Raw genomic sequence first — 24,200 nt, 5'->3', positions numbered from 1 at the left:
TCAAACTGAGTACAGCTGTTAATTAGTAAAATGAAGAGTTAATACAAAATAAAATCAATTGATTACAAGAGGTTTTATTTCTTGAATTATGTTTTTACAGTCAGCTTTTGCTATGTAAATTCTGAAAACTTTGTAGATGGAGACCTTGAAAAGATTTACTGATAGCAAGCGATCATGATTAACCTAAATTTAATATTAATTCCCCATGCATTGCTACATATCTTTAAACAGCAAAAAAATAAACAACGTTACGAAAATTTTAATTTATTCGCATTTGAACTGTGAACATAAATGTTTCATAAAATGCAATAAAGTATTCGTTATGTCAAGTGGTTCGCTAATAAATTAGAGATCTATCAAAAGATTTATTAAACTCACTGTTTTACAAAACTTGGAATATATTTGTTTGGAGACTGCTTTCTTAAATACACGCCTCTACGCGGAGCCACATAAATAGAACTCTACATTTAAATTTGATTCTGGTAAAAAAGTTGACAATTATTTTCTACAATTGTAACCTAATCGAACTAAATAAGGTTGTTGTGCCTGGCCAAGGAACGTAGCTAACTCAATTGGTGGATCGTCTTTTGTAGCGGTGTGCCGTAGAAGTTACGGGTTGTGATAATGTGAAGCGATAACGAAAGGAATCTTAGCTAACTGCAGAAGACATTTTGCGATGGAACGAATGGAGATGCTTTTCGAGAAGGCGCGTCCTGGTCTTACTTGACCTTTTTGGAGTCCTTCTTTTTGCTGCTGGACGAGCTAGTGCCCTCTTCCTTCTCCTTCTTTTCTTTCTTTTCGGGCTTCTCCTCGGGATGGTCCGCATAGCTGGGGAAGAAAAAAGGGATTTAGCACCCAGCCAATTTATTTTAAGCCGTACACTTACGCAAAGAGCACCTTCAACTCGCCGCGGATGAGGGCCACCAGGAGCGGGGTGCCCATGCAGGCTGGCACCAGGTATAGCAGTGCTGGCTGCGCGTGTTTGAATACGTGCATCACAAAGATGGTGGCCAGCAGGCCCAGGAAGTAGGCGATCAGCGTGGAGTAGAAGTAGATGCGCGTCTTACGCTTCTTGCTGTCGTCGAAGCGCAGCAGCAGGGCAATGAAGATGCCTGGGATGACGATGTCTCCCAGTCCCAGCATCGCAAAGTTCGAGGCGTTCAGTCCATTCTCGATCAGGTCCTGGGGAAACACTAGCTTAATGGGCGCCTCGAAGCTCTTGGCCACGGTGACCATCACGTTGGTGCCGAACACCCAGAAGATGTCGTAGAAGAAGAGCCCGCTCAGCAGGATCACGCCCGTCACAAAGTTGTTCAGGTGCAGCATCTCCACGCCATTGATGGCGAAGGCCAGTCCGAACAGGTTGTTGGCGATCCAGTGCTTCTTCAAGAGGTACCACACTCCGATGACCGAGGAGATAACCAGGCAGACAATGTCGTGCGTGGAGAACTTGTAGTTCACGATGTCCTCCTTGTGCTTGCCCTCTCCCTTCGTAAAGAGGATGTGAAACGGCACCTTCGGCAAGGCGGCGGGCATCAGCGAGTTGATCACGGGGCTCAGCAGGTGCGCCAGCGCGATCACGCCCAGCACGAAGAAGTAGCCGGTCAGCAGGTAGTTGATGTGCACCTTCTGGAACACCTTGAAGAACAGGTAGAGTCCGAAGAGCGCTGCCGAGGCGATCAGCGGGAAGTACATGGCGTCCTTCTTTGTCATCGTGTCGGCCTTTTCGCCCGTGGACTAACAGTAAAGAAAATCGGTAAGTTGGGCTCAGTTTTGAATCTGAACACGTACACACCTTCTTCAGCTTGTGCAGCTTCACTGAGCGGATGGAGCCGAAGATGATGGGCAGCATGGCCATCACCACCAGGCTGCTGTAGGCAACCGCCATGCCCTCCGGCGTCGAGGGGGGCTTCTTCTCCGCTTGCGCCGACTCGTTTTTAGGCGCATTCACGTTCTCGATGATGCCCTGAAGCACCTCCTTCACGGTTCCAATCACTTCTTCCGCCATGGTGTCCGATCCAATCCTGTCTTGAGCTAAGCTGGGTACTTCCTATGCGAATGGCCGGCTTGCGGGGTTGAAAAGTGAAGTGACACGCAGCTGCACACGTCAACAATCTCTGCACACTAAAAGAGAACAATCGAAAAAATACCGCAAAAATACCGCACCGGTTCATCCCGCACAAATAAAATATACCGAGTATATACCGAGTGAATTTCAAAAATATTAATTCAGGACCTTTTTTTTGGCCCAAAAAAAAACGGTATTTTTGACCAGTAACAAAATACAAAAAAATTTTATTCTGGCCAAAATATTTCAAACAAGAACGGAAGCTAGCTTCGGCAAGCCGAAGTCATCACAAATGCTTTACTTCCACATCGAAGTAAGGATTGTCACCGATTGTGAATATGACAGCTAGTCGTCTGAATTTCATGAAATTTAATTAATTTATTTATTAAATAAAATCCATGAAAATAATTACTATCAGTGGCATGCCACTTCAAAATCTAATTAAATTAGAAAAGTTATGGACTTAGAATTAATGATTTTTGTCCGATTTCAGCAAACACCATTTTTTTGGATATTGCGGAAGGGTTGAAGAAACTGGCCAAAAAACAAAAAAAAAAACAAAAAACTTATGATGCAGCTTGTTAGAGAATTAAAACATAAACTTTTAGAGGTATGCCACTTAGAACTTAGATTTAGTGAATTTTGTTAAAATTTTCAGCAAACCTTTTTTTATGTTAAATTTCATATAAATTGGCAAAATCGGCCGAAAATAAAACATAAACTAATGACACAGTTGGTTAGATAATTAGAATACGAACTTTTAGAGGTATGGTTAATTTTAAGCAAACCCATTTTTTAAAAATTCGGAAAGGGTTTGCATCATAAAAATTAAAAAACAAATCACAAAAAAATGAACTAATAATTATTCTTATTTTTTTAACCTTATTTTAGGTCATGGAAGTGACGGCAAATACACACGGCATCAGCCTAGGCAGCGAACGGGGACTCAGAGTTGGATTCTAAATTTAAGAGTAGTAAATTGACTAGACTCGTATTTAAGACTTACAAGACATATGTACATAGATTGTACATTATAAGCCTAGGAAATAGTTATACTAAATTATGTGAATTAAAGAAAAACTATCGAAATTGTAGCATACTATTGGGGGTACGTGCTGCTCTTGCACATTTCCACAAACATTTTTGGGCAAGAAACAACTAACAGCCAAACAAAGTCTAGGAGACCAGAGAAGCCCAACTATCTATGCCACCGAATGCAATTTAATGGTCATTTTACATATTAGTTATATAAATATTAGTTAGTTCATAAAAACCGCTATGGAAAAGATTAGTTGGCAATTTTGGTAGAAAACGCTATATTTTGTGTGGTTTTTTGGTCATAAGAAGTCAAAAAGTGACTTACAGCGGAACCAAACGTATTTGGAAGAGTACTTGCTCAGATATTTGAATGGTTGTCGAGCACAACTCTTCGATCCTCCCCAAAGATGATAACACGCCTCCCACGCAAAATGAAATAAAATGGGCTGTTATCTTCGACTGCGACAGAGCAGCCTCGGCCATGTGCCAAGCCGCAAGCTGAGCTCAGTTTCCATTTAGCCTCTGAAAGGAAAGCACTGAAAGGAGCACTCCCAACCCAACCCAACCGGACTCAACAATGCCGAGCTCCCCCCAGATAAAGTCACCCGTTTCCGGTCCCGGACTGCTGCAAGTGGCAGTAGGTCTATTATTCGTGGTTTCCGGATCTCTGGGTAAGCGAGTTCGATCCAGCAGCAGCCCCAGTCGCCGATAACCCCGAATATGCATGTTCCGCAGCTGCTCCGGACTCCAAGAGCGACAATGTCAAGGCCTTGGACCGCCTGCACGCCGAGCTGCTCCTCAACTACGACGCGAGCGTGCAGCCCCAGTTCGAAGGAGCTCCCTCGAAGGTGCTCCTCGGCCTGGTGGTCAACTACTTGGACATCGACGAGATGAACGGCAAGCTGACGGTCCACTGCTGGCTGAACATCGTGAGTCGGACAAGTGCCCCAGATAAATTTGTTTTTTCCCCAGCTCACTTGAGTTTGATAAGACAGCATTCCGTAAAAATAATGCGAGCTCCTCATGAATGGAATTTGTGAAGGCATTATCGAAGTTAGTTTTGTAAAACTCTGAGAGAAAATGTGGATTCGCAGAGTCCAATCGATTGTTATGTTTCTAATTTATAGCAGTTTGTGCGATTTGAGTTTGAAACGTACTTTATTTTGTGAATCACTGCAAGTAGCAAGATAAGGTTGTATTCCTCTGACCGAATGTTCGGGTAAAACAATCCATAGAAAAGCATTTTATGTTTTATCAACAACCCATTTAATCACAACACTTTGGATAATAGTAACTCATTTAAAACATGACATACAATATGATATCCCTTTTTCAATGTAAATAATCCCCGCAATCCTTGCAGTGGTGGAGGGACGAGGAGCGCACGTGGCAGCCGTCCAAGTACGACAACATCACTCAGATCTCGCTGGGCGCCGGCGAGGTGTGGACCCCGCAGATCACGCTCTTCAACGGCGACGAGGGGGGCCTGCTGGCGGACACCCAGGTGCTCCTCAGGCACGACGGCCTCTTCCGGCGGACGCCGCCGGCGCTCTACACGGCGTACTGCGACCTCAACATGCTGAACTGGCCGTACGACCGGCAGACCTGCACGCTGAAGATCGGCTCCTGGGGCCTGAGGAACATCGCGGCGGACGGGAACGGCAGCCTGGCCAGGAACGACGACCAGGTGCAGTCGCCCGAGTGGCAGATCGTGGACTCCCGGGCGCGGTTCGTGGCCCAGGACTACTACGGCTACCTGGAGTACACGCTGACGGTCGAGCGGCGCTCCTCGATGTACACGGCGGTCATCTACACGCCGGCCTCCTGCATCGTCGTCCTGGCCCTCGCCGCCTTCTGGCTGCCGCCGCACATGGGCGGCGAGAAGATCATGATCAACGGGCTGCTCACCATCGTGATCGCCGCCTTCCTCATGTACTTCGCCCAGCTGCTGCCCGTTCTGTCCGACAGGACGCCGCTCGTGGGTGAGTCCCCCTTCCCTTGCAGCTTGAAGCGACCTGCTAACCCACAGAGTTCCCACAGTGATCTTCTACAGCAGCACCCTGCTCTTCCTGAGCCTGGCCATGGTCCTCGAGGTGGTGGTCCTCTACATGGCCACCGCCAAGCACAAGAAGCGCCTGCCGGAGGCGCTGAGCAAGCTGCTCCACGGCAGGGCGGGCACCTGGCTGCTCCTCTCGCAGTTCAGCACCTCCGGCCAGTTCCGGGCGGAGGCGGACGAGAACCACTACGACACGCCATACGACGCCGAGGAGGAGGAGCACCCGACCAGTCCGCTGAGCCTGAGTGCCGCGGAGGGGCCCAGCTTCAAGGACCTCCAGTCGGACTGGGCGCTGCTGGCCACCGCCGTGGACCGCGTCTGCTTCGGGGTCTTCAGCCTGGCCTTCCTGATCCTGGCCAGCTACTGCTCCGTGTGAAGTCCTGGAACGCAAGCCTCAGAATTATGTACTCCGGAGGAAGGGTATTTTTGCTTTACGCTCTCATGTATTTACTCTGTGCGAACTTAGAATTACTCAATGGCGAGACCCCGATTGGAATAAAGGATCTCCGGCGAATGTGTGCTTACGACTACGTAGAAGCGAAGGATAACAGGCGAACTAACAAATTGGCTCTCGTCTCCGAGTATTGCTCTGCGATGCTCCGGGTTATCACAATTCCCCAATTAACCCAAAGTAGCTGGAATTATGCGAAATGACCTTTTTACGGTCGAAGCTCTGACCCTCGCTGGGTGGTGGGAGGTGGCTGTCCGCCATTCACTCTCCGTGCGCAGTGGGTGGTCCTGCGCATCCTTAGACCCCCTCCTCCTCCTCCTCCTTCCCCTTTTTTTGGCTTACAACCCCGGCGACAAATTGGGGTTGCTGCGGCTCAGTTAAATGCATTCGTGGTGGGAGTGCCCGGGTCGTAGCTGCCCGCGGACGAGGACGTCCTCGCAGGGTCTCCGGCTGGCGGCCCGCCTAGGAATGGAGCGGAGAAGTTCGAGGAGGCGGCGGGGGCGGAGGCAGAGGCGGAGGAGGAAGGGGCAGCGGGTCCTTGGCCGGGCGAAGGCTGCGAGGAGGCCGTCGAGGGCGAGGGGAAGCCCAGGCTGGAGCTCGTGGAGGCGGGCGACTGGTGGTGCGGGTGCAGGAAGTGCGCCTGGCCCAGCTGGTGGTGCGGATGCGCGTGCTGGTGGTGCGAGTGCGGGTGCGGGTGGTGCAGCGCCGGTGGGTGGCGGCCCAACTGCATCGCCCCTCCGCCGTGGGGGTTGTAGGAGCCCAGCATCCCGGAGGCGGGGTCGCCGCCCTGCGCCTGAGCCTGGCAGGCGGCCATCAGTCCGTGGAAGTCGAACTTGTAGGCGTACCGCTTGCCGTGCACCTTCGTCATGATGTTCTTGTCGTAGTAGTACCTGCAAAAAGGACACCTTTACTAGCCACTCAAATTGATTTAGAAGCAGTAGAAACTGCAGAAACAGTAGAAGCTTCAAAGCTTGTTGAGCTGCATGCTCTACTTTGCTTGTAAATATTTATAAAATAATAAAATAAGTAAGATAAGTTTATTTCGAACCTATTTCAATCAAACTAAATATCTTTTGAAATCACAGAAATTAAATGCTCTTGAATTCAAGTACATTTTTCTGCTTCGTAAGATTGTAAGTTGCTTACAATTTAGTTCTGTTGAATTAAAGTTAAGGATGTGTAAGGATGTGGCTGGGTGGCTTACCTGAGGGCACGGCTCAGCTTGTCGTAGTTCATGTTGGGCTTGGCCTTGCGCTCGCCCCACCGGCGGGCCACCTCGTCCGGGTCGATGAGCCGGAACTCGCCCGATTGGCCCTCCCAGCTGATGGCGGCGGCGTTGGACGAATCGGCGAGCAGCTCCAGCAGAAACTGCCACAGCTGGATCTGGCCCCCGAGCCCTGGGCGACCAATCGGTGCGAGGCAGCGTTCAGCAGCTGATACGGATCTGGAAAGAGAGGCGGCGAGTGGAGCGTTAGTGGCCAGAGCTCGGGTGCAGATACAGCCCCCCAGATACAGATACAAATTAAGATACAGATACAGATACAGGTACAATGGCCGAGAGAGCGAGCGAGCTGGAGAGAGCCGCGAATGAAAGCCAACCCGGCCAAACGAGATTTTCTGCGGGACTTTCTGGAGTGGGAGCGGACGTGGCAAGAGTGCCAAGTGGCACCGAATGCCAAAAGCCAGCACGGATTCACAGAAAATCAACCGCAAGCGGGCATAAATCCTGCACATCACACTGCACGGCGAGAAAAACCGGTCTTCGAACAATTCTTAACTACCTCTGCGACTAAATATGGAGCTTTTTAAAAGAATAACTTTAAAATAAATAAAATGATTACGCACTGAGAATGTTAATTATTACGAAAAGCTTAAGGTGAAATAAAAATAGTATTCGTTTCGTTTAATAAAAGCCGTTGAATGAATGCATTCTATTTTAAGACTTTTTAAAAACATTTCATTTTTTGAAAACATTGTGATTTAAAAACAAACGATCAGTGCAGAAGGAATTCCTCCACAAAACGATAAAATTGTGGAAATAGAAATATACACAAGGCACAGCAGCAATTCACAAGAAACAAGGTGGTTCCTTCAGCTACTAAGAGTACTTTTTCTCGACTGTTGGCCATGGGGACATTCCCACATCCCGGTGTTTGTTCACTTCTGCGGGGAAAACCCTCGAAGTGGCGCTGCTGAGCACGAAGGTGCCATAACCACTCGTGACTCATCCGGCGATCAAGCAATGCCGCGGCCACAAGACACAGTTCCGACCTCTAGAGAATGCCAGAGAGTTGGACCCATTCACATTTCTAGGCGCACCGCTCGCCGGAAATGCCAGAGATCGGCGGTGGCGGTGGCGGTGCTGGTGGTTGCCATCCGAGGAGATCTCCTCGCCGCCGTCCATTCATTCACAAAAGCTCTTCGGCTCGGCCGTCTCAGCGGAAATTCCGATGAATTTTCGGCCATCTGCGCGGCTCTCTTACCATTGAAGATCATCGGGCTGTGCGGATGCTGGTGGTGCTGGTGGTGGTGGTGGTAGTGGTGGTGCACGGCCGCGTGGTGCGGGTGGGGATGCTGCCCGACCGGCGGAGCCGCCTGCATCCGGAGGCCGAAGCGCCGGTTGAAGTCCTCCGAGAGGCGCCACATGACACCCACGTCCACGCTGACACTCATTATTTTAAGTTTATTTTAAATGACAAAATTTCAACACAATTCCCGTGAATTTTTTCGGTTGTGGTATTTGGCCAAAGTTCAATTAATGTTCGACTATAGGAAATATTTCATGACATCGAACTGTTTTTCTTAACATCATTTATATTGCCGACGGTTTTGTAATAATAACTTTATATTGTTTCCTCTTACTTTAAGGATAGATATCGTTTTATATGTTGGATTTTTCACAGGAGAACAATGAGTTTTTCATAAAAGATTACCAGTTTTTTCAACATAATTATATTACTAATTCTTATAAGTTTAAACTTTGGATAGGGGTAAAGTTGTGTCCGGTTTTGTCAATATTAATAACTATTTGCCAGTTAAAGTTTTTTTCCCGGGAGCGTGTGAACTGCGTCGGACGAGGGCCATTTGGCAACTGAAACTTCAGCCAGCAGCGCTGTCCGGACTCCGCTCCTCATCACCAGACGGATGCCTTGAGTCCTCGCCGAGCATCCGAGGAGCAGGCGAAGCTCCGGGAACGATTACGGCTCACCTGCGCAGCTGGTGGTAAATGCTGCTTCGGCATTCGGCGGAGAAGTCACAAAAGTCAGAGGCCACGTGCAGCCACTCAGCCACACCCCACCCACCTCCCACCATCCACCACCCACTCCACCCACCGAAAATCACACAATAAACAACTACGAAGGGTGCTCGTCAGTGGTGCGACTTTGAAATACCCAGTAGGAATCACTTGGTTATTTATAAATCCTCAGGGGATTTAATGGAAAATTAAAAAATAAACGGAATTGTTTTTGGTTTTCCCAAGTAATTGCTTGAATAAAATTAAAGACCTTGTCCACAAGAATTTACAGAAATATTTGTTAGTTTTTAGACAGCTTAGCTTTGAAGTTAAGTATGTCGTTTTGGTTGGCATCCTATAATCAATATACCCAGGATATATTCTTCTATAGGGTTGGCGAAAAGGGGCGGTGACTCAGGGATCGGACCAACAATCGCAGCCCACAACAACTGTAATCTGCGTGACGGCGACGACGCGTAATCCTCTTTGGCATAAAAAACAAATCAATTAAATCGACGTCGCCTGCTCTCGGGATCAGGGCGGCTATATGCATAGGTATAGAGCCCGGCCACGGACATATGCCAGACCCAAATCAGGGGGCTTTCCTCCGTCGCTCAGCCTCTCAGCTCTTCCTGCCACAGGAAGGATGCGACGAATGAATATTTTCCTGTGCCCGAAGCTGACCACCCGCAGAGCTGTTGTCACTGACAAACCGCCCGGAACCCCGAAACCACCCAAGGACAATCGCACCACCCACTCACACTCCCACTTTGCCGCCCGTCCGAAACTTGACTCGGCGACTTTTGCCGCTGGCGTGCGATTATTTTGATTTTATTATTAGATGCCACATCCTGCGAGAAATTATCATATTTACATCGTTTATTATTAAGTTCATCACTTGACGCGACCGCCCGCTAAGCCACGCCCCCACTCCGGATTTCCCCGCCCCCACTCGTCAGCAGTTAATAACTGGAAAAGTGTTGCATACTTTGCCGCTGTCGCGCAGAGATTTTCCCGAGCGATTTACGTTTATGGAGTCGGAAAGTTTTCGCAGAGCGGGAAAAGGTAATTAAAAGGTGGTTCGCTGGCAGGGGATTTCCCACTTTTCTTCTTTATCAGCACGCGCTAAATAAGGGGCGAATTAAGGAGGGCGTGGTGGGGGAAAAACAATCAATGGAACACATAAGTAACGCCCTTATCAGCCGGTCAACATCTTAATCAGTTGCCATTTACCGCCGGCGGAGGCCAAAAGGATTCAATTGATGCCTGACCACAAAGGATTCGAGGATGCGAGCGTCTGGGAATCGCACCACTGGGAACGGCACGTGAACCCAATTACCAAGCAGCTCAATCTCTGGACGCTGTAGATTTATGAGCTCCAAGATTAGCTCCTGCGTTCGGTCACTTTAGCTGGACGGCGAGAAATATGTGGATACCAACTTGATTACGGGAAGGGTTATCCGCATACTTGATTCCACTTGTCATTAGGGGAATCCGATATATAAGAGTTCCTTTCTTGAGATTTTATTTGTAAATGGAGAAACCTTTCTTGAATATCAGCAGATACTTTAGCAAACCTTTATCCCACTAGTACTCACTTGGCTCGTTGTCGTTGAGCATGGGACTCGTCTCGCGTCCCGTGGCGTGGTAGAGAGTCAGGGCGAAGTGCTTGGCCAGGAGCATGCCGCCGCGGCGGGACCCTGCGCAGACCCAGAAGTCGGCCCGGGTCAGCTCGCACAGCTCCTGGGCGTCCTTGGGGAAGCGCTCGATGTCCGGCTCCGGGTCCAGGCGGAACTTGCGCGTCGTCCACTTCACCCAGCTGGCGATGTCCTCGGCGGACCAGGCATGCGGGTCCACGGGCACCGCCACCGGCGAGATGCTCCGGCTGGAGTCGACGGAGCTCCTCCTGGACGAGCAAGGCGGCAGGGGCGAGGAGGCGGTGGGGGAGTGGGCGTCGCCAGGGGGAGGGGCACTGGCAAGTTGAGGGCGGGTGGTAAATTCGCGTTGCTTCTGCTGCTCCGACTGCTGGAGGAGGAGTCCGAGTCGGAGTCCGACTCCGTTGACAGGTCCGAGGACTCGCTGGAGTCGCTGGTGGAACTGCTGCTGCAGCGCCGCCTCCTCCTCGTCCTCCTGGCAGGGATCCCCTTCTCAGCGGCGGGATCCAGCGCCGTCTTCTTCTCCTTCGCTTCCAGTTGGCCCTCGCTTCCGCTTCCGGATCCGATGCTCTTTTGCCGGACATCCTGGTGCATGGCATCGAGTGGCCTCTGGTGGCACCAAACACTCTGGATCGTCTGGATGTGGAGTGGAATTTGGTTGATTTGGTTGTGGCTCTGGCGGCTATTCTGCAGAATAGCCATTAACTTGTGGAAAATTCTTTCTTGCACACGAGGGATTCACTATCAGCTGGGCTTTTTGTTTAGCTGCCTATTTTCACTTGGGTTCTTCATAATATTCTTTAGTTGATATTTAAGTATTTCTCAATGCAAATATTCAGCAGGTTTATTCTCGTTAACTTCACTTATGTTTCACCAAAACCCGAAATAATATTTTTTGGCGACTGTTTGCACAACAAAATCAATACTATTTGGATTAATCATAATATTCCTGGAATTGCACTTTGTGTCTTCGAACTTATTTATCGCCGGCAACCGGTTGAACGTGGGAAAGCGAAACGGATTTAGGATGTGGATTTATCATCCGGCTGGCTGGATGATTCACCTCGGGGCCAGGGTATTTCACCTGCTGGCCGAGCGCGCGGAGACAGGCTTTCCACGTGCCGCAAATCGCGGAAATCTTCCGCGGAAAGTTGGCGAAGGGAAACTTTTAATAACCCTTATTGCAGTGACCGATTACAGAGCCGCCGACCGGGTCAAAAGTACCGCCGTCGATCGCTCCGGATCGCCGATCTTTAACCGAGTGCCCGCACCGGTTGGCGAGTGACGAGGTAATGATCACCGCCGGCGGACCGCGATAAGTCCATGACGAAGTCGCGAGCTTTGGCGCTCTCCCGAAGATTCGAAGATTCGGCCACCTCATGGCTGACTGGCCAAGAGTCAAGAGCCGAGGGCCCCGTTCGCTCGGGACCAGTTTGCCACTTGGCTTCGGCTCGGGAGCTTTCGCTCTCTGGAGGCGCTCCGCTTATCGCCAGCAAATAACAAACAACAATCGCAGACTCAAGCATGACGTCGTGGAACTGGCGTAGTTGATGACGATGAGTCACTCGGCCGCGGAGCAAACAACCGATCGCCGATCGCTGGGATGGAGTTCCCCAGGCGAAAGGTGGATGGGGGTGGTGGTGCGGGGGCCTAAGGTCGTTTGGCGGCCAACGAAAATTCATTCATCGATTCCCCTCCCGTTCGGATTCGTTTTTCTCGCGTCATTTTTCTGGGAAACCGCGCATGAGTCGCTAGTTGTCTGTGGCCGAAGCCTACTCATGAGTAAATCGGGGTATCTCTCCGATATTTGGCAACAGGTCGCCCCGCAGAAAGCACACAGAGAGAAAAGAGACCTAAGAGTAGGGTTTTAATAACGAAAATATGTGATACGTGAATGAATATCGAAGGCATGTAAACAAATACTGAGAAAAGGTAAATATTTACTGGACTGACGACTCGATTTACAAATACCACCTATTGTTGTTTTGCTAAGTGGCATCTGTTACTTTTCCAGTAACTATTTTCAACAGTTCTATTTAGTATTCCCATTCAGTAACTATTTTAATATTTACGTAAATACGACTGCTCTTTTATCACCTATTTTTGGCTCCATCAACGGACGTGCAGAGATATCGCTCATTACGCGACGGCCTCCCATTTGGAGCATATCAGCTTGCAATTGCTTTTCGGTTGTTCGAGTTCCGCCGGCTTCCTGGAATTGTTTCTGATTTCATAGCTGAGGACGCTTTTGGCTAAGTGATTCATTCCGATCCGATTCGTTCGCTCTCCTTCTCTTTCCTTGTGGCGCCGGCAGATACGGCGATCCAAATCCATATCGCTCGAATCGTTTGTGTTTGTTTTGATGTGACGTCTGTTAGCCCAGAGAACCTTTTTATAGCGAAAGCTTTACTACAATATATCGTGTGTGCGGTTCATTCATAAACGCCGAGTGGGTCAAAGGGAGCTATGAGCAATCTGACGAAATACTCGCCGATAGATTACTCACTGTCTTCCATGGGGTTTGCTTAGGAACTTTGATCGCTGTTACGCTACCTTGCTAGTTGACTTAGAAAAGGGTGATTTCCACTAGACTGTTTAAAAAGCACATAGTCATTGTATTATATTATTTTGCTCTTGATTACTTGCTGTGCTGCCCACAAAGTTTCCATATCCCCTCATAAAGTTTTTCCATAATAAGCACAACGAAACTGTATGCTTTAATTTAATAATTTATCGTTGTTTTTAATCCCACGAGTAAGTTTTTTAATTACTCTTAAATCGAGAAAAAATTTCATAAAAATCAGAGTGCTGCCATAGGAAAGATCGAAAAATCTATATAGAAATAACGGAAATAAAATGATTACCTCGTTGTTTTTCATCAGACAATCATGATTTTTGGAACATTTAAATTAAATTTCATCAAAATCGGACGACTATATCATATAGCTGTCATATGAACAATATGGAATATGAATAGAAAAATCGTCATAGCTTTGATGTTGTTTAGCCTTTATGTATTTTGTTCGACATGTTTAATGACTGCAAGGGTATATAAGCTTCCTTTCTTGTTAATAATAAAGTTGATATAATAATTATTGGTTTAAAAGATTCATTAATTTCATTATTTATATTGTTTTTTAATATTAATAAAATAGAAGAAAATAATAATCAGCCGTGTCTGAGATTTTGAGCTTCAGAGAGGATCTTCGAATGGTTTTATCGAGAGTGTTATTGGTGCTCTGTGGTTTCAAGACGTAAGATGTTCTTTTTATGAGCCCTGCAAAACCTATTTACATTTCACTTAGCAAATGGGTTCTGGGCGGCCCGTGGGTTGAGTCACCTAGTGCAGCTCCTCGGTGATCTCCTCGTCATCGGCCTCGTCATCCTCACTGGTCGTCATGGCCGAGGTGCTGCTCATTCCGGTGGCGGCAGTGCCGCTCGTGGAGGCGGTCACCTGGCGACCGGAGTTCCAGATGAGGTCGAAATCCAGGTCGCACTCCTGGGCGATCCTCTGAACCGTGCCGCGGTCCACCAGTCCTGAGGCGCTCCACGAGTGGTCCTTCACGGCCAGCTCCTTCAGGGCGCGACCCGCCTCGGAATACTGCTTCGCGTAGACCAGGGACCGGATCAGCATGGACAGGATGTGGGCGTGGCGGATGGGCGGCAGCTCCGGCTTGACTGAAAAGGGAACCAGAGATAAAAACCTGGTGCTGGGCGCAAGAGGATTGAGCTACTCAGCATGCTGCGGCAGGTTCCGATGACCAGCTGGTGGTCGCCCTCGCGCAGCGCTTGTTGGACCTCCAGGATCGTCTTCACATCCGCCACCGTGCGCTGCAGATTGTTGTAGGCGTGCTGGGCGTGGCTGAGCTTCTCCAGGCACTTGGCCGCCTCCTGCATGGCGGTCAGGGCCTTGCCGTAGTCCTGGAACTCCTCGATCTCGATCTGGGCGCAGATGGCGTAGAAGTTGGCCAGCGAGTCGAAGGCCTGGCCCTTCGTGTAGAAGCTGACGATGTGCTTCAGCACCTGGGGATCCGCCTGCCAGTCCAGGGCCTGCAGGTAGTTGGCGGCCATGACGTACACCTCGCGCTGCCTGGACATGTTGGCGAAGAAGACGATCTTGTCGGTGTTGCCCGACTTGAGCAGACTCTTCATGGCCCGCATCTTGTCCCCGGCCTGGGTGAACTTCTTGGTGGCGCTGTGGTAGTCGCCCTGCTGCTGCAGCAGCTCGCCCAGCTGCACGAGGAGCCGCACCCGCGTGGCCTCCTCGAACTCGCCCTTCTCCGGGGTGAGCATCTCGGCGAGCTCCTCCGTCACGGGCACGCCCTTCTCCAGGCAGGTGCCCAGGGCCCTCTCCAGGTGCCTGGTCTTGGCCAGCAGCTGCACGGCCTTCTGGAACTGCTCGATGCTGCAGAAGAAGTCCGCGCAGCGGTGCACCAGCTCGGCGTCCGACTCCGGCACGAGGTCCGAGGCGATGATCTCGAGGATCTCCGGCTGCTGGCTCTCGAAGGCCATCTCCAGCGCCTTGTGCAGCATCCCGGCGCGGTGGTAGAGCTCCACGGCGTGCTTGAAGTTGCCGCACTCCTCGAAGTAGGCCGCTGCGATGGCCTTGTCCCGCTGCCGCGAGGAGCTGGCCACCGTCCAGAGCTCCTCCTGGAAGTCGTTCTCCTTGCAGATGCGGATCGCGTTGCTGAAGGTCTGGGCCCGCGTGAAGAACATGATGGCCTCCTGGAACTTGCCCACGTTCTCGTAGTGGCGCGCCAGGTGGTAGCAGGCCGCCCGGTCCCCCGACTGCCGGGCGATGGCGTCCGCCTTCGAGATCTTGCCCAAGTAGCAGAGGATCTTCACCTGCAACGGGGCAGAGTGTTACTACACTTCACAGGCTCACAGGTGCTGGCTCGGACTGTGACCACTTACCTGCGAGAACCAGTCCTCCGCCTTGTGGTAAACGGCCAGAGCGGCGTCCATGTCGCCGGAGCTCTCGATGTACTGGCCCCACCACTTGAGCAGCTTGGGGTCGCTGGTGGTCTGGATGTAGCGCTTCATGGCCGCCGGGTTCTCCAGCAGCAGCTGCGTGATGTGCTGCGCCGGGCTCTGCGTCTTCTCGAAGAACTCGAGGGCCCCCTTGAGGTCGCCCCTCTCCCGCAGCTCCTGCGCCTTCTGGTAGTAGGTGTGCTTCAGGTGGATCCTGTCCTCGCTCTCGGCCACCTGCAGCGCCTCGTCCAGGTGGCCGGTGGCCTGGAGCAGCTTGTTGAGCAGGTCGAAGCGCCTGCAGCGGCGGTACAGCTCCTTGGCCTCCTCGATCATGCCCAGTTCGGTGGCCAGTACGGCCACCTTAGCCTCTGTTTCCAGGTCGTCGTCCTCGATGGCCTGCCGGAGGGCGCGGACGGAGCGGGCCTGCTCCAGGTGACCCATGCACACCTTGGCCACGTCCAGGCGGTTCGTGTGCACGCACATCTTGGCCAGGTTGGTCCAAATCACCTTGGACTGGATGGAGCGGATGCTGCGGTAGGCCAGGTCCATGTTTCCCTCCGCCACGTAGAGGCTGAAGTTGAGGACTTGCTTCCTGGTCACGGGATCGCACTGCTGCAGGTCCACGAAGTCCTGGAGGGGCTGCTCCTCCACCGCGTTGATCTTCAGCCGGACCACGTTGGGCACACACAGATTTAGCAGCTGGGACCCCGGGCTCATCGCCTGGCTTTCGAGGACGTTGAGACACCCCTTCTCCGAGTAAAACAGAAGCAGCGTCTTCGCCTGGACAAAGTGGACTGGTTGGGGGGAGTTCTTCTGGGGCGCACTCTTCTGCACCATGGACTTGACCTCCATGGCCAGCAGTCGCGGCTCCTCCGCGTCCCAGAAGATCCGAACCGGCAGGCTGGAGGAGGAGCTCTCCTTCTTGGAGCTGGTTTCCTGCGAGTCGAGCAGGCCGTAATCAAATATGTTGTTCCGCTCGAAGTCCCAGCAAAAGAGGGCCGAGATGGGGGTGAAGCTGCTGCTGGCTATCACCATGGCCAGGTGGCTGCCCAGGCTGTTGCACTTCACCAGGATGAACTCCCCGAAGTCGTCGAATATGTCGTGGCCGGACTTGCTGGGGAAGAGCAGCTTGGGATCGTGCCGCGAGACGTCGTAGGCCTTCACGTAGCCGTTCATGGTGAACACCGACAGGTAGCAGCCACTCAGGTCCATGCCGATGATCTTCCCCTCGATGTCGCTGGCCTGGATGCGGTGCAGCACCACCCCGCCCACGGAGTAGACCATGATGTCGCTGCTCGCCAGGCAGAATATGTTCTGGTTGAACAGGCTCAGGGACAAGCACTCGGCGGGGAAGGTCTGGAGCAGCTTCACGCTCAGGGGAGTCGCCGTGGTGGCCGTCGGGGGCGAAGCTCCCTCCACCGCCTCCAGGATCTCATCGAACTCGTCCAGGCTCTTTTCCACCCTCTGCAGGCTGTAGGAGGAGATGCTCCTGCCGTTGCTCATCACCAGACTCAGCTCGTTCAGGGCCATGGCGGTCACCGCGAACTCGGACTGGACGGTCGTCTCCCGACCGCTGCAGTGCGTCAGCTGCACCGACTTGGCCGCCCGCTGGACCGCCCACAGGTCCCGGGTGTGGAAGGCCAGCAGGGGCTGCTCCTTCAGCATGAACACGTTGGACAGGCAGTTGACCAGCATGCACGGCTTGGACAGCTCGTTGAAGCCCCACTCGCAGCTCCGGATGGCTCCCCTCACGGAGGAAATGTTCGTCAGCTGCCAGGCGTCTTCGGGCGCGTTGACCAGCCGGCTCCCGCTCCGCTTCCAGGTGAAGAGGTTTCCCTGGGAGGTGCCCGCGCACAGAGTCTGGCCCGTGGCGCTGTAAGCCAGGCAGGTGAACACCTCTCCGTTCATCTGGCCGTACTTAGGCGTCTTGCGCGGCACGCTGCTGCTCTCGGTGCTGTCGTGGCTGAAGAACTGGTTCGACGAGGACATGGTGCCGTTGCTCAGGCTGGTCAGGGACGAGTTCAACTGGTTCCCGCTCGGGAGGTCCATTCTCAGCAGGTAATTGTCGCTCCGCTCGATGTCCCAAATGCGCACGAAGAGATCGCCTAAGGGGAATTCTATTATAGTGGAGCAGGATTAAGCTTAGCGATGCCCACCTGTAATGATGGCCAGGGAGTTGCCCGACCAGGCGATGGCTCCCTGTCTCCCTCCTCCCCGCCCGCTCATCTTCACGCGATCCAGTTCCGTGAGGATTCCCGTGGACTCGACCAAAAAGAGAGTGACTGTCAGGTCCTCCATCAGGCAAATAACAGCGTCCCTGTGGTTGAAAGAAGTGGTTTAGGTACAGGTTGGGTTCTCCAGGCCAGAATTACTTCTTGGGGTGCCACAGCATCTGAACGATCGGCGGCAGCGATCCGCACTTCATCACCTCGACGCAGGCGCCTCCCTGGTTGATGTAGTACACCACCCCGCCTTGAGTGCAGGCGTAGAAGCAGTGGTTGTCCCTCACCCCGGCGTGGGTCATGCTCCGCGCTGCGGTCCGCGGCCTCCAGTTGGTCAGGGTGTCCAGGGCGGTCTCGTCCCCGGCCACCGCCGCCTTCGCCAGACTGGCCATCTCCTCGCGCACCTCGCTCTCCACCGTCCGGCGGAAGCAGATGAGCAGCAGCACCTCGCGCAGGTCGTGGGAGAACATGGTCAGGAACTGGTACTGCCCGTCGCAGCGCCACCCGGTGACCAGGCCCATGGCGTCCGCCGTGACCATCCGCCCGCCCTGCTCGCTGAACTGCAGCAGCACGATGGCCGCCTTGTGGGGCGCGTTCACGCTGGCGAACTCCCTGTGTCCGGCGAACCACACGTGGATGTCCCCGTGCTCCCAGCCGCTGGCCAGGAGCGCCTTCTCCGGGTGCCAGCAGAGAGCGGTGGCCTGCGAGGTGGCGTGCACCGGATACGTTACATCTCGCTGCGGCTCACCCTTCAAAATGGAATTCGGTATCAATTTATTAATTTATTTAAATTGTAATCTTTTTATTTTCGATGGTTTACGGTGATAGGCAAATATTTACATAATACCCTTTTTGAGGGAGAGAAATATTCTTACAGTATCCGCAAATATGGTCACGGAACCGCCTCTTTCCGGGCTAAAAGAGGCCACTGCGAAGAGTGGTTCACTAGGATGCCAACTGCTGATGGTGCTGACCGCATCCGAGTCCAGGAACTCTATTTTCGTGTCAAAGTACAATGTCATCTCGCTAGTTTTCAACTGAAGGCAGCTGCATTTTTCCGGCAGGAACCAAAACACAAGGATATTTTCATTCCTTAGCAACGGTTGTCATAGTTGCTCAAAAATATCGGGTAGAGAGCCGGCAGCTATGGTGGTTCAGAGACTAAAAGAATGCAACCAATAAAGCCGCCCCATTTCACCATTTATTTGTTTGCCGACAAATTCGTTATTCGTATTCCTAATCATCTTATCAACAGAACCACAGATAAGAATGCATTTGCAATGGAGCTTATCTGCATTTTTAAGTTTTGTCCAGAAAACTTTGGGTTTCCCCTAAAATACAAAGTACAACAACGAACTGCTACAGTTTAAATTTGGGTACGCCAACGGTTTCTTGCACCCCTGGCACTCCACAAGGTATTTCTGGCACTTCTATAAATGTAAAAAGAAAAGATAAGTTGCGATAAACTTATGAATAAACTTATGAACAAAAATTGTCACTATTCAATATCGCAAGATTAATAAGATAATGGAATTTTTTGATAAGTATTTTTACTCCCCTCCACTCATGTGACCCACCCTACACACACATAATTAACTGTGTGTTTATTACAATTTGCTGAGATCCGCAAATAATACTCGACAAAGCCAAATAGCTAAATTTGGACATTCTCTTTGTCAAATACTTTTACAAATATGTAATTTTAACAAAAGAGTATGTTAATATTTATCAAAAAATCCTTGCATTTTTCACAATGATTTTCTGTTTAATACAAAAAAGTTTCTAGCTTGAAAAAATAGAGCTGTTCACCTCTGCAGCTCACCCACACCAGCAGCTGTCGCGTATTCGCCCCGTGTTCACGCAATACTCGCGCAATTAAATGAAATCAGCGGCAAACAAATCAGAGAAAACGGAACGTTCTCCGATACTGCGACTCATTTGCAGTGCGAACTCCGAAAATGGCTGATCGTCCGTGTGCTGGAAACATTCTCCGTATCGCCGGTGCCGTGATCCTGCCCAATCTGGGTGGGATCTACAATGGCCGGCTGACCCGGAAGCACCTGCAAAACTGGTACGCCAACCTGAAGTTCCCCTCCTTCAAGCCGCCCAACTGGGTGTTTGCCCCGATGTGGGTCTCCCTGTACGCCGGAATGGGCTACGGATCCTACCTGGTGTGGCGGGATGGCGGTGGATTCTCCGGGGAGGAGGCCCGCCTGCCCCTCATCGCCTACGGAACACAACTGGCTCTCAACTGGGCCTGGACGCCCATCTTCTTCGGGCAGCACAACATCAAGGGCGTGAGTATAGGTGATGTCACCATTACTAGGCGATATACCTAATCCACTTGATCCGCCAGGGGCTCATTGACATAGTCGCATTGACGGCCACCGCCGGAGCTTGTGGAGTGCTCTTCTACCGTGTCAATAAGGTCGCCGGATTGCTCTTTGTACCCTACCTAGCCTGGCTGGGATTCGCCACCGCCCTGAACTACTCCATCTGGAAGTTGAACCCGGAGGAGGAGCAGAAAGAGGAGAAGGCTTCCGGCAGTCACCCCAAGGCCAATTAGGCTAGGAAACGACATATTCAAAGAAGCTTGTAATTCCTTCATGAAAAATGTAAATTTTACCAGGGCTGGACTAGATGGATAAGATATCGATAAGTCATTTTCCAAAGTGAGCGGCAAATTCAAATTAAGTCACAACCGATCGAAGAATAGAAATCCCCAAAAGATTCATTGATAATAATTATGCAAATTGATCAAAGCCTTAAAGGTTTCCTGTATTACTATATAACTTTAGAATTTAAGAGTTTTGTCATTTTTGAATCTAATAAATGTATGAAAGTTTATGGGGTCTACACTAGTTCAATTTTTTTTTCTGCAACTTATTAACAAAATCTGACAAAAATAGGATTTCAAATTTGCAAAATCTTGAATGTTGTTCATTTTAGGATAACACCAAAAACATTAAGAGGTGTGCTACTTTGAAATCTGATAAATATTGTCTAGGTTTTGGTCACTTTTCTGGAACCCCTCGTAGCGTGATTTTTTTGTAAATTATAATTTTATTCAAAAATCTAATGGTCACAAGTTATCAAAAATCTGTTAGTGAGTTGGATGCAAAGAGAAAGTCGAAAAAGCGAAAAATCTGTGAAAATGCGCGGCAAGTTCGAAATGCAGGGGAGCCGATTAAGGAAGGGTTAGACGGAAGATCAATTAGGGCCTGCGGGAGCGGAAGGCGGGGGATTCGGAGGGGTTCCGGCCTTTGGCGAGTTGGCTTTCGGGGATCCGGCCGCCTTTGGCGAGGGCGTGGCCTTCGGGGAGTTCCCCGCCGGCTTCTGCTGCCCACCAGGAGGTCCTGTTTGCTTGGAAGGAGATGTCTTGGGGGCCGCTTTTCCCTGCTGCTGTTGATTTGGTTGACCTGGCTGAGCTGGTGCTTTCGGAGAAGCGGGTTTCCCTGCAGCCTGGGCGGGCTTTGGACCCACTGCTGGCTTGGCACCGGCACTCTGATTAGGATTGGCTTGCTTCTGCTGCTGGGGCTTGTTTCCCCCGGGCCCACCAGGTCCTCCTGGTGGTTGCTTCTGCGCCTGCTGCGACTTGTTGGCCGGCTGCTGCTGCTTGGGCTTCTGTCCCGCCTCCTGCTTCTTGGCATTCCCCTGGGGAGCCTGCTTCTGGGGCGGAGTAACTGCAGCGGGCGAGGGGGAGTCCCTACGGCGGGGGAGGGCGGGGTTACGGCCGCGGCAGATGGGGGCACGGATGTGGGAGTCGACGGAGGAGTGGAGGGGGCCAATGGGGAAGGCGCTTCAGCCGGAGTGGCGGTGGCCGGAGCCACAGGAGCCGGAGCGGAAGCTGGAGGCGTTTCTGGTTTGGTGGGAGGAGGCGTCTCCTTCTTGGGGGACCCCTTATCCTCTCCTGCTGGCTTTGGCGGCTCGGCTGGCTTCTCGGGAGCAACTGTAGCTTGTTCTTGGGGTTTGGGTGGAACCTGTGCTGTGGCAACTTCGGGAGCAGTAGTTTTGGCGACTTCCGGAGATGGAGCTTTATTAGTCTCGGGTGCAACTTTCGGAGTTTCTGCTGGTGGCCTGACCTGTTTGACAGGTTCGGCTGCAGTCTGAGGCAAAGTTTCCTCCTTGGGCTTATCCAGAGTGCTCTTGGGAGGAGAGGCCTGCTTGGGAGTACTCTTGGGAGGCGAGTCCTGTTTGGGAGCATTTTTTGGAGGCGATTCCTGTTTGGGAGCACTTTTCGGAGGCGATTCCTGTTTGGGAGCGCTCTTTGGAGGTGAATCCTGTTTGGGAGCACTTTTGGGTGGTTCAGCAGTGGCTACGGGTGCAATGGTTGGCTCCACCTTGGCTGGAGGAGGCGATTCTTTCTTCTGCTCCTCGATCTTAGGAGCGGGTGCTGCCTCCGCAGCGGGTTTCTCTGGAGGAGCTGCCTGCTTGGGCGGCTCAGAGGCCACGATCTGGGCTAGAGTTTGGACAGCAGGAGGAGTCGACGCCTTCGCTGGAGGTTCTGCCGGAGTTGGCTTTGGTGGTTCGGGTTTCAAATCAACCTTTTGTTCTGCCTGCTTAAGTGGCTCCACCTTCTGCTCTGTGGGTTTAGGTTGGATTTTCAGATCTGTTTGTTGTCCTGTTGCTTTTGGCTGTTCAACTTTCGGCTCATTTACCTTAGGCTGATCCTTTGGTTTTTCCACCGGTTTTTCAGTCTGCTTAGGTGGCTCTACTTTCTGCTCAGCGGGTTTGCTTTCTATTTTTTGTTGGGTTTCAGTAGGTTTGGGTTGCTCCACCTTTTGTTCTGCAGGCTTGGCTTCAATCTTCTGGTCAGCAGGCTTGGATTGTTCCTTCTTCTGTTCTGCCGGCGCTTTCGAAATATCCTGCTTGGAAGTTTCTGCAGCCTTTGTCTTTTCCTGTTTGGCCTGAGGAGCTTGTTGGCCTTTCTGTGCCTGATCCTTGTTTTTGTTCTGCTTGTCCTTGTTGGCCTGCTGATCGTTCTTCTTACCATCTTTACCCTGACCCTTCTTGTTGTCCTGCTTGGGCTTCTCATTCTGCTGCTGCTTTGGCTCCTTCTTGGGCTGCTGTTGCGTTTGCTTATCCTTTGGTTTACTCTCCACGTTCTCCTTTGCTGCCTGCTCCGTCTGCTTGGTGGCCTCCACCTTGGCCACCTCATCAAAGTCTCCGACTAGCAATGGTACATCGTCGTCCTCCTCGGCGGGAACGGGCCCTTCTCCACTGGAGGGAGCTCCCTTCTGGTTGTTCATGGCGTTGGCGTACATGCGCAGCTGGACGACCGTTTCCTGGCCCAGCTGGGGCAGGATGTCCGGCAGCATCTCGACCACCTTCCTGGTCTCGCCGTGCCCGGTGACCGCGAAGGTGTTCGCCGAGAGCGAGGCCTGCGCCTTGGGGTTGTTGAAGTGGATCACGGTCAGGTCGTCCTTGATTATGTTCACCTCCTCGATGCCCGGGATCGTGCTCACCGAGAGCTTCTTGAGGGAGCTCTGCAGCTTCTTGTCGTCGGTGGCCGCCGTCTGGTGCATCACCTTCTTCTTCCGGCGGGGCGTGCCCTTTCCGCCGATCCGAACCTGCGCCTGCAGGCGCTTCAGCTTCTCCACGTTCATGCCGTAAATCTGACCGGAAGAAAGGCTGTCAGCGAAAGGTGTATATTACATAAAGTGGCTGGGAACTCACCTCACTCACTGGCCGGCTGAAGACACACGATGTGCAACTCCACGGGCGAAATGACGAATGCAGCGGACGGGCCCACGATCCACCAGTGGAACCACCCGAATCCAACGCAGCGGCAGCGCTGCTTTTATTAATATCGTGCGGCCTGCTCTTTTTTTGCACATTTTTCAGTGCTTTTAGCAAGCGAATCGGGGAGAAAACAAGAAAAATGTCGCCCAGTGCTTAAAAATAGCTCCACATTTCCTCCACCAGCCGATGGCCGATGCTTTCGGTTCGCCTTCCCGTAGTTTAGTTTGTGCGAATTCTCGGCGTGAGGCTGCCCAAGCGGCTGTTGAACCGCAGCCGCCTCTCGGGATCCACTGGGAACGGGGATGGGTCTGATGGAGGGGCTAACATAGGACGAGTCCCGAAAATAGACGCGAACTTTTCTCACTTGCAGTTTCGCTCGCAGAATCCCTTTGCAATGTGGGATGCTTAACGCGAAAGAGAGAGTAGGAAGTATGCAAGTTTTTCCTCAGTTTAATTAACTCTTCAATGTTGCCACTGAATAATATAATTCACTTGAATTAACAACTGTAACAAAATATTGGTTTTGTACATTGAAATTTGATATAGAATGGGAAAACAAATTAATTAAAGTAAATGGGAGATCAGCGGCCGAGGAATTTTCTTTTGATAACTTTCTGCGGCTACAGCAATTCCTACACTTAATGTTTATTTTTTATTAAAACATCAATCAAAATGCAAAACTAAAAATGATATACCTTACATATCTTAAAATAACATATAAAAAGAAGAGTTGCAGACCAAAAAGGCAACATACAACTTATT

General features: G+C 51.3%; 6 protein-coding genes across 6 annotated transcripts; 2 read left to right on the top strand and 4 right to left on the bottom strand.

Moving 5' to 3' along the window:
• Positions 1–561: 561 nt before the first annotated feature.
• Positions 562–2,130, bottom strand: LOC108091558 (minor histocompatibility antigen H13). The gene is made up of 3 exons (XM_017190830.2): positions 1,796–2,130; positions 887–1,737; positions 562–828 (listed from the first exon to the last, which is right to left on the bottom strand). Exons 1-3 carry the CDS (start codon positions 2,006–2,008, stop codon positions 720–722), a joined length of 1,173 nt encoding a protein of 390 aa, XP_017046319.1. The 5' UTR covers positions 2,009–2,130; the 3' UTR covers positions 562–719.
• A 1,472-nt stretch (positions 2,131–3,602) lies between these two features.
• Positions 3,603–5,676, top strand: LOC108091548 (neuronal acetylcholine receptor subunit alpha-4). The gene is made up of 4 exons (XM_017190819.1): positions 3,603–3,777; positions 3,842–4,035; positions 4,470–5,088; positions 5,147–5,676. The coding sequence occupies exons 1-4, from the start codon at positions 3,684–3,686 to the stop codon at positions 5,536–5,538; spliced, it is 1,299 nt and encodes a 432-aa protein (XP_017046308.1). The 5' UTR covers positions 3,603–3,683; the 3' UTR covers positions 5,539–5,676.
• Positions 5,584–11,776, bottom strand: LOC108091547 (DNA-binding protein D-ETS-6). The gene is given in 5 exon segments (XM_017190817.2): positions 5,584–6,503; positions 6,818–7,007; positions 7,010–7,057; positions 10,447–10,788; positions 10,791–11,776. Coding segments are annotated over 5 exon segments (1,512 nt in total). The 5' UTR covers positions 11,206–11,776; the 3' UTR covers positions 5,584–5,986.
• A 1,840-nt stretch (positions 11,777–13,616) lies between these two features.
• On the bottom strand, positions 13,617–19,019 carry LOC108091550 (intraflagellar transport protein 140 homolog). Its single transcript, XM_017190821.1, has 7 exons — positions 18,572–19,019; positions 17,847–18,445; positions 17,631–17,791; positions 15,418–17,579; positions 14,238–15,348; positions 13,844–14,181; positions 13,617–13,789 (listed from the first exon to the last, which is right to left on the bottom strand). The coding sequence occupies exons 1-6, from the start codon at positions 18,716–18,718 to the stop codon at positions 13,844–13,846; spliced, it is 4,518 nt and encodes a 1,505-aa protein (XP_017046310.1). The 5' UTR covers positions 18,719–19,019; the 3' UTR covers positions 13,617–13,789.
• A 573-nt stretch (positions 19,020–19,592) lies between these two features.
• Positions 19,593–20,543, top strand: LOC108091413 (translocator protein). The gene is made up of 2 exons (XM_017190604.2): positions 19,593–19,993; positions 20,053–20,543. Exons 1-2 carry the CDS (start codon positions 19,655–19,657, stop codon positions 20,260–20,262), a joined length of 549 nt encoding a protein of 182 aa, XP_017046093.1. The 5' UTR covers positions 19,593–19,654; the 3' UTR covers positions 20,263–20,543.
• A 196-nt stretch (positions 20,544–20,739) lies between these two features.
• Positions 20,740–23,400, bottom strand: LOC108091574 (pollen-specific leucine-rich repeat extensin-like protein 1). Its single transcript, XM_017190852.2, is given in 3 exon segments — positions 20,740–21,391; positions 21,394–23,311; positions 23,373–23,400. Coding segments are annotated over 2 exon segments (2,394 nt in total). The 5' UTR covers positions 23,303–23,311; positions 23,373–23,400; the 3' UTR covers positions 20,740–20,906.
• Between the last annotated feature and the right edge of the window lie 800 nt (positions 23,401–24,200).

The sequence above is a fragment of the Drosophila ficusphila genome, unplaced genomic scaffold (assembly GCF_018152265.1).
Source record: "Drosophila ficusphila isolate 14025-0441.05 unplaced genomic scaffold, ASM1815226v1 contig_412, whole genome shotgun sequence".
Taxonomy (NCBI): Eukaryota; Metazoa; Arthropoda; class Insecta; order Diptera; family Drosophilidae; genus Drosophila; species Drosophila ficusphila.
The sequence above is the reverse complement of the archived record's forward strand: the minus strand, read 5'-3'. Positions and strand labels throughout refer to the sequence as shown.

Bases quoted from the DNA above. Each gene is read 5' to 3' on its own strand.
- LOC108091413 (XM_017190604.2), top strand. From the start codon at position 19,655: ATGGCTGATCGTCCGTGTGCTGGAAACATTCTCCGTATCGCCGGTGCC. The intron at 19,994-20,052 runs GTGAGTATAGGT...TTGATCCGCCAG, and splicing joins GGCAGCACAACATCAAGGGC to GGGCTCATTGACATAGTCGC.
- LOC108091548 (XM_017190819.1), top strand. From the start codon at position 3,684: ATGCCGAGCTCCCCCCAGATAAAGTCACCCGTTTCCGGTCCCGGACTG. The intron at 3,778-3,841 runs GTAAGCGAGTTC...CATGTTCCGCAG, and splicing joins CGTGGTTTCCGGATCTCTGG to CTGCTCCGGACTCCAAGAGC. The intron at 4,036-4,469 runs GTGAGTCGGACA...CAATCCTTGCAG, and splicing joins TCCACTGCTGGCTGAACATC to TGGTGGAGGGACGAGGAGCG.
- LOC108091550 (XM_017190821.1), bottom strand. From the start codon at position 18,718: ATGACATTGTACTTTGACACGAAAATAGAGTTCCTGGACTCGGATGCG. The intron at 17,792-17,846 runs GTAATTCTGGCC...TTTCAACCACAG, and splicing joins ATGCTGTGGCACCCCAAGAA to GGACGCTGTTATTTGCCTGA. The intron at 14,182-14,237 runs GTAGCTCAATCC...TTCCCTTTTCAG, and splicing joins AACCTGCCGCAGCATGCTGA to TCAAGCCGGAGCTGCCGCCC.
- LOC108091558 (XM_017190830.2), bottom strand. From the start codon at position 2,008: ATGGCGGAAGAAGTGATTGGAACCGTGAAGGAGGTGCTTCAGGGCATC. The intron at 1,738-1,795 runs GTGTGTACGTGT...CTTTACTGTTAG, and splicing joins AGCTGCACAAGCTGAAGAAG to TCCACGGGCGAAAAGGCCGA. The intron at 829-886 runs GTAAGTGTACGG...TTTCTTCCCCAG, and splicing joins GAGTTGAAGGTGCTCTTTGC to CTATGCGGACCATCCCGAGG.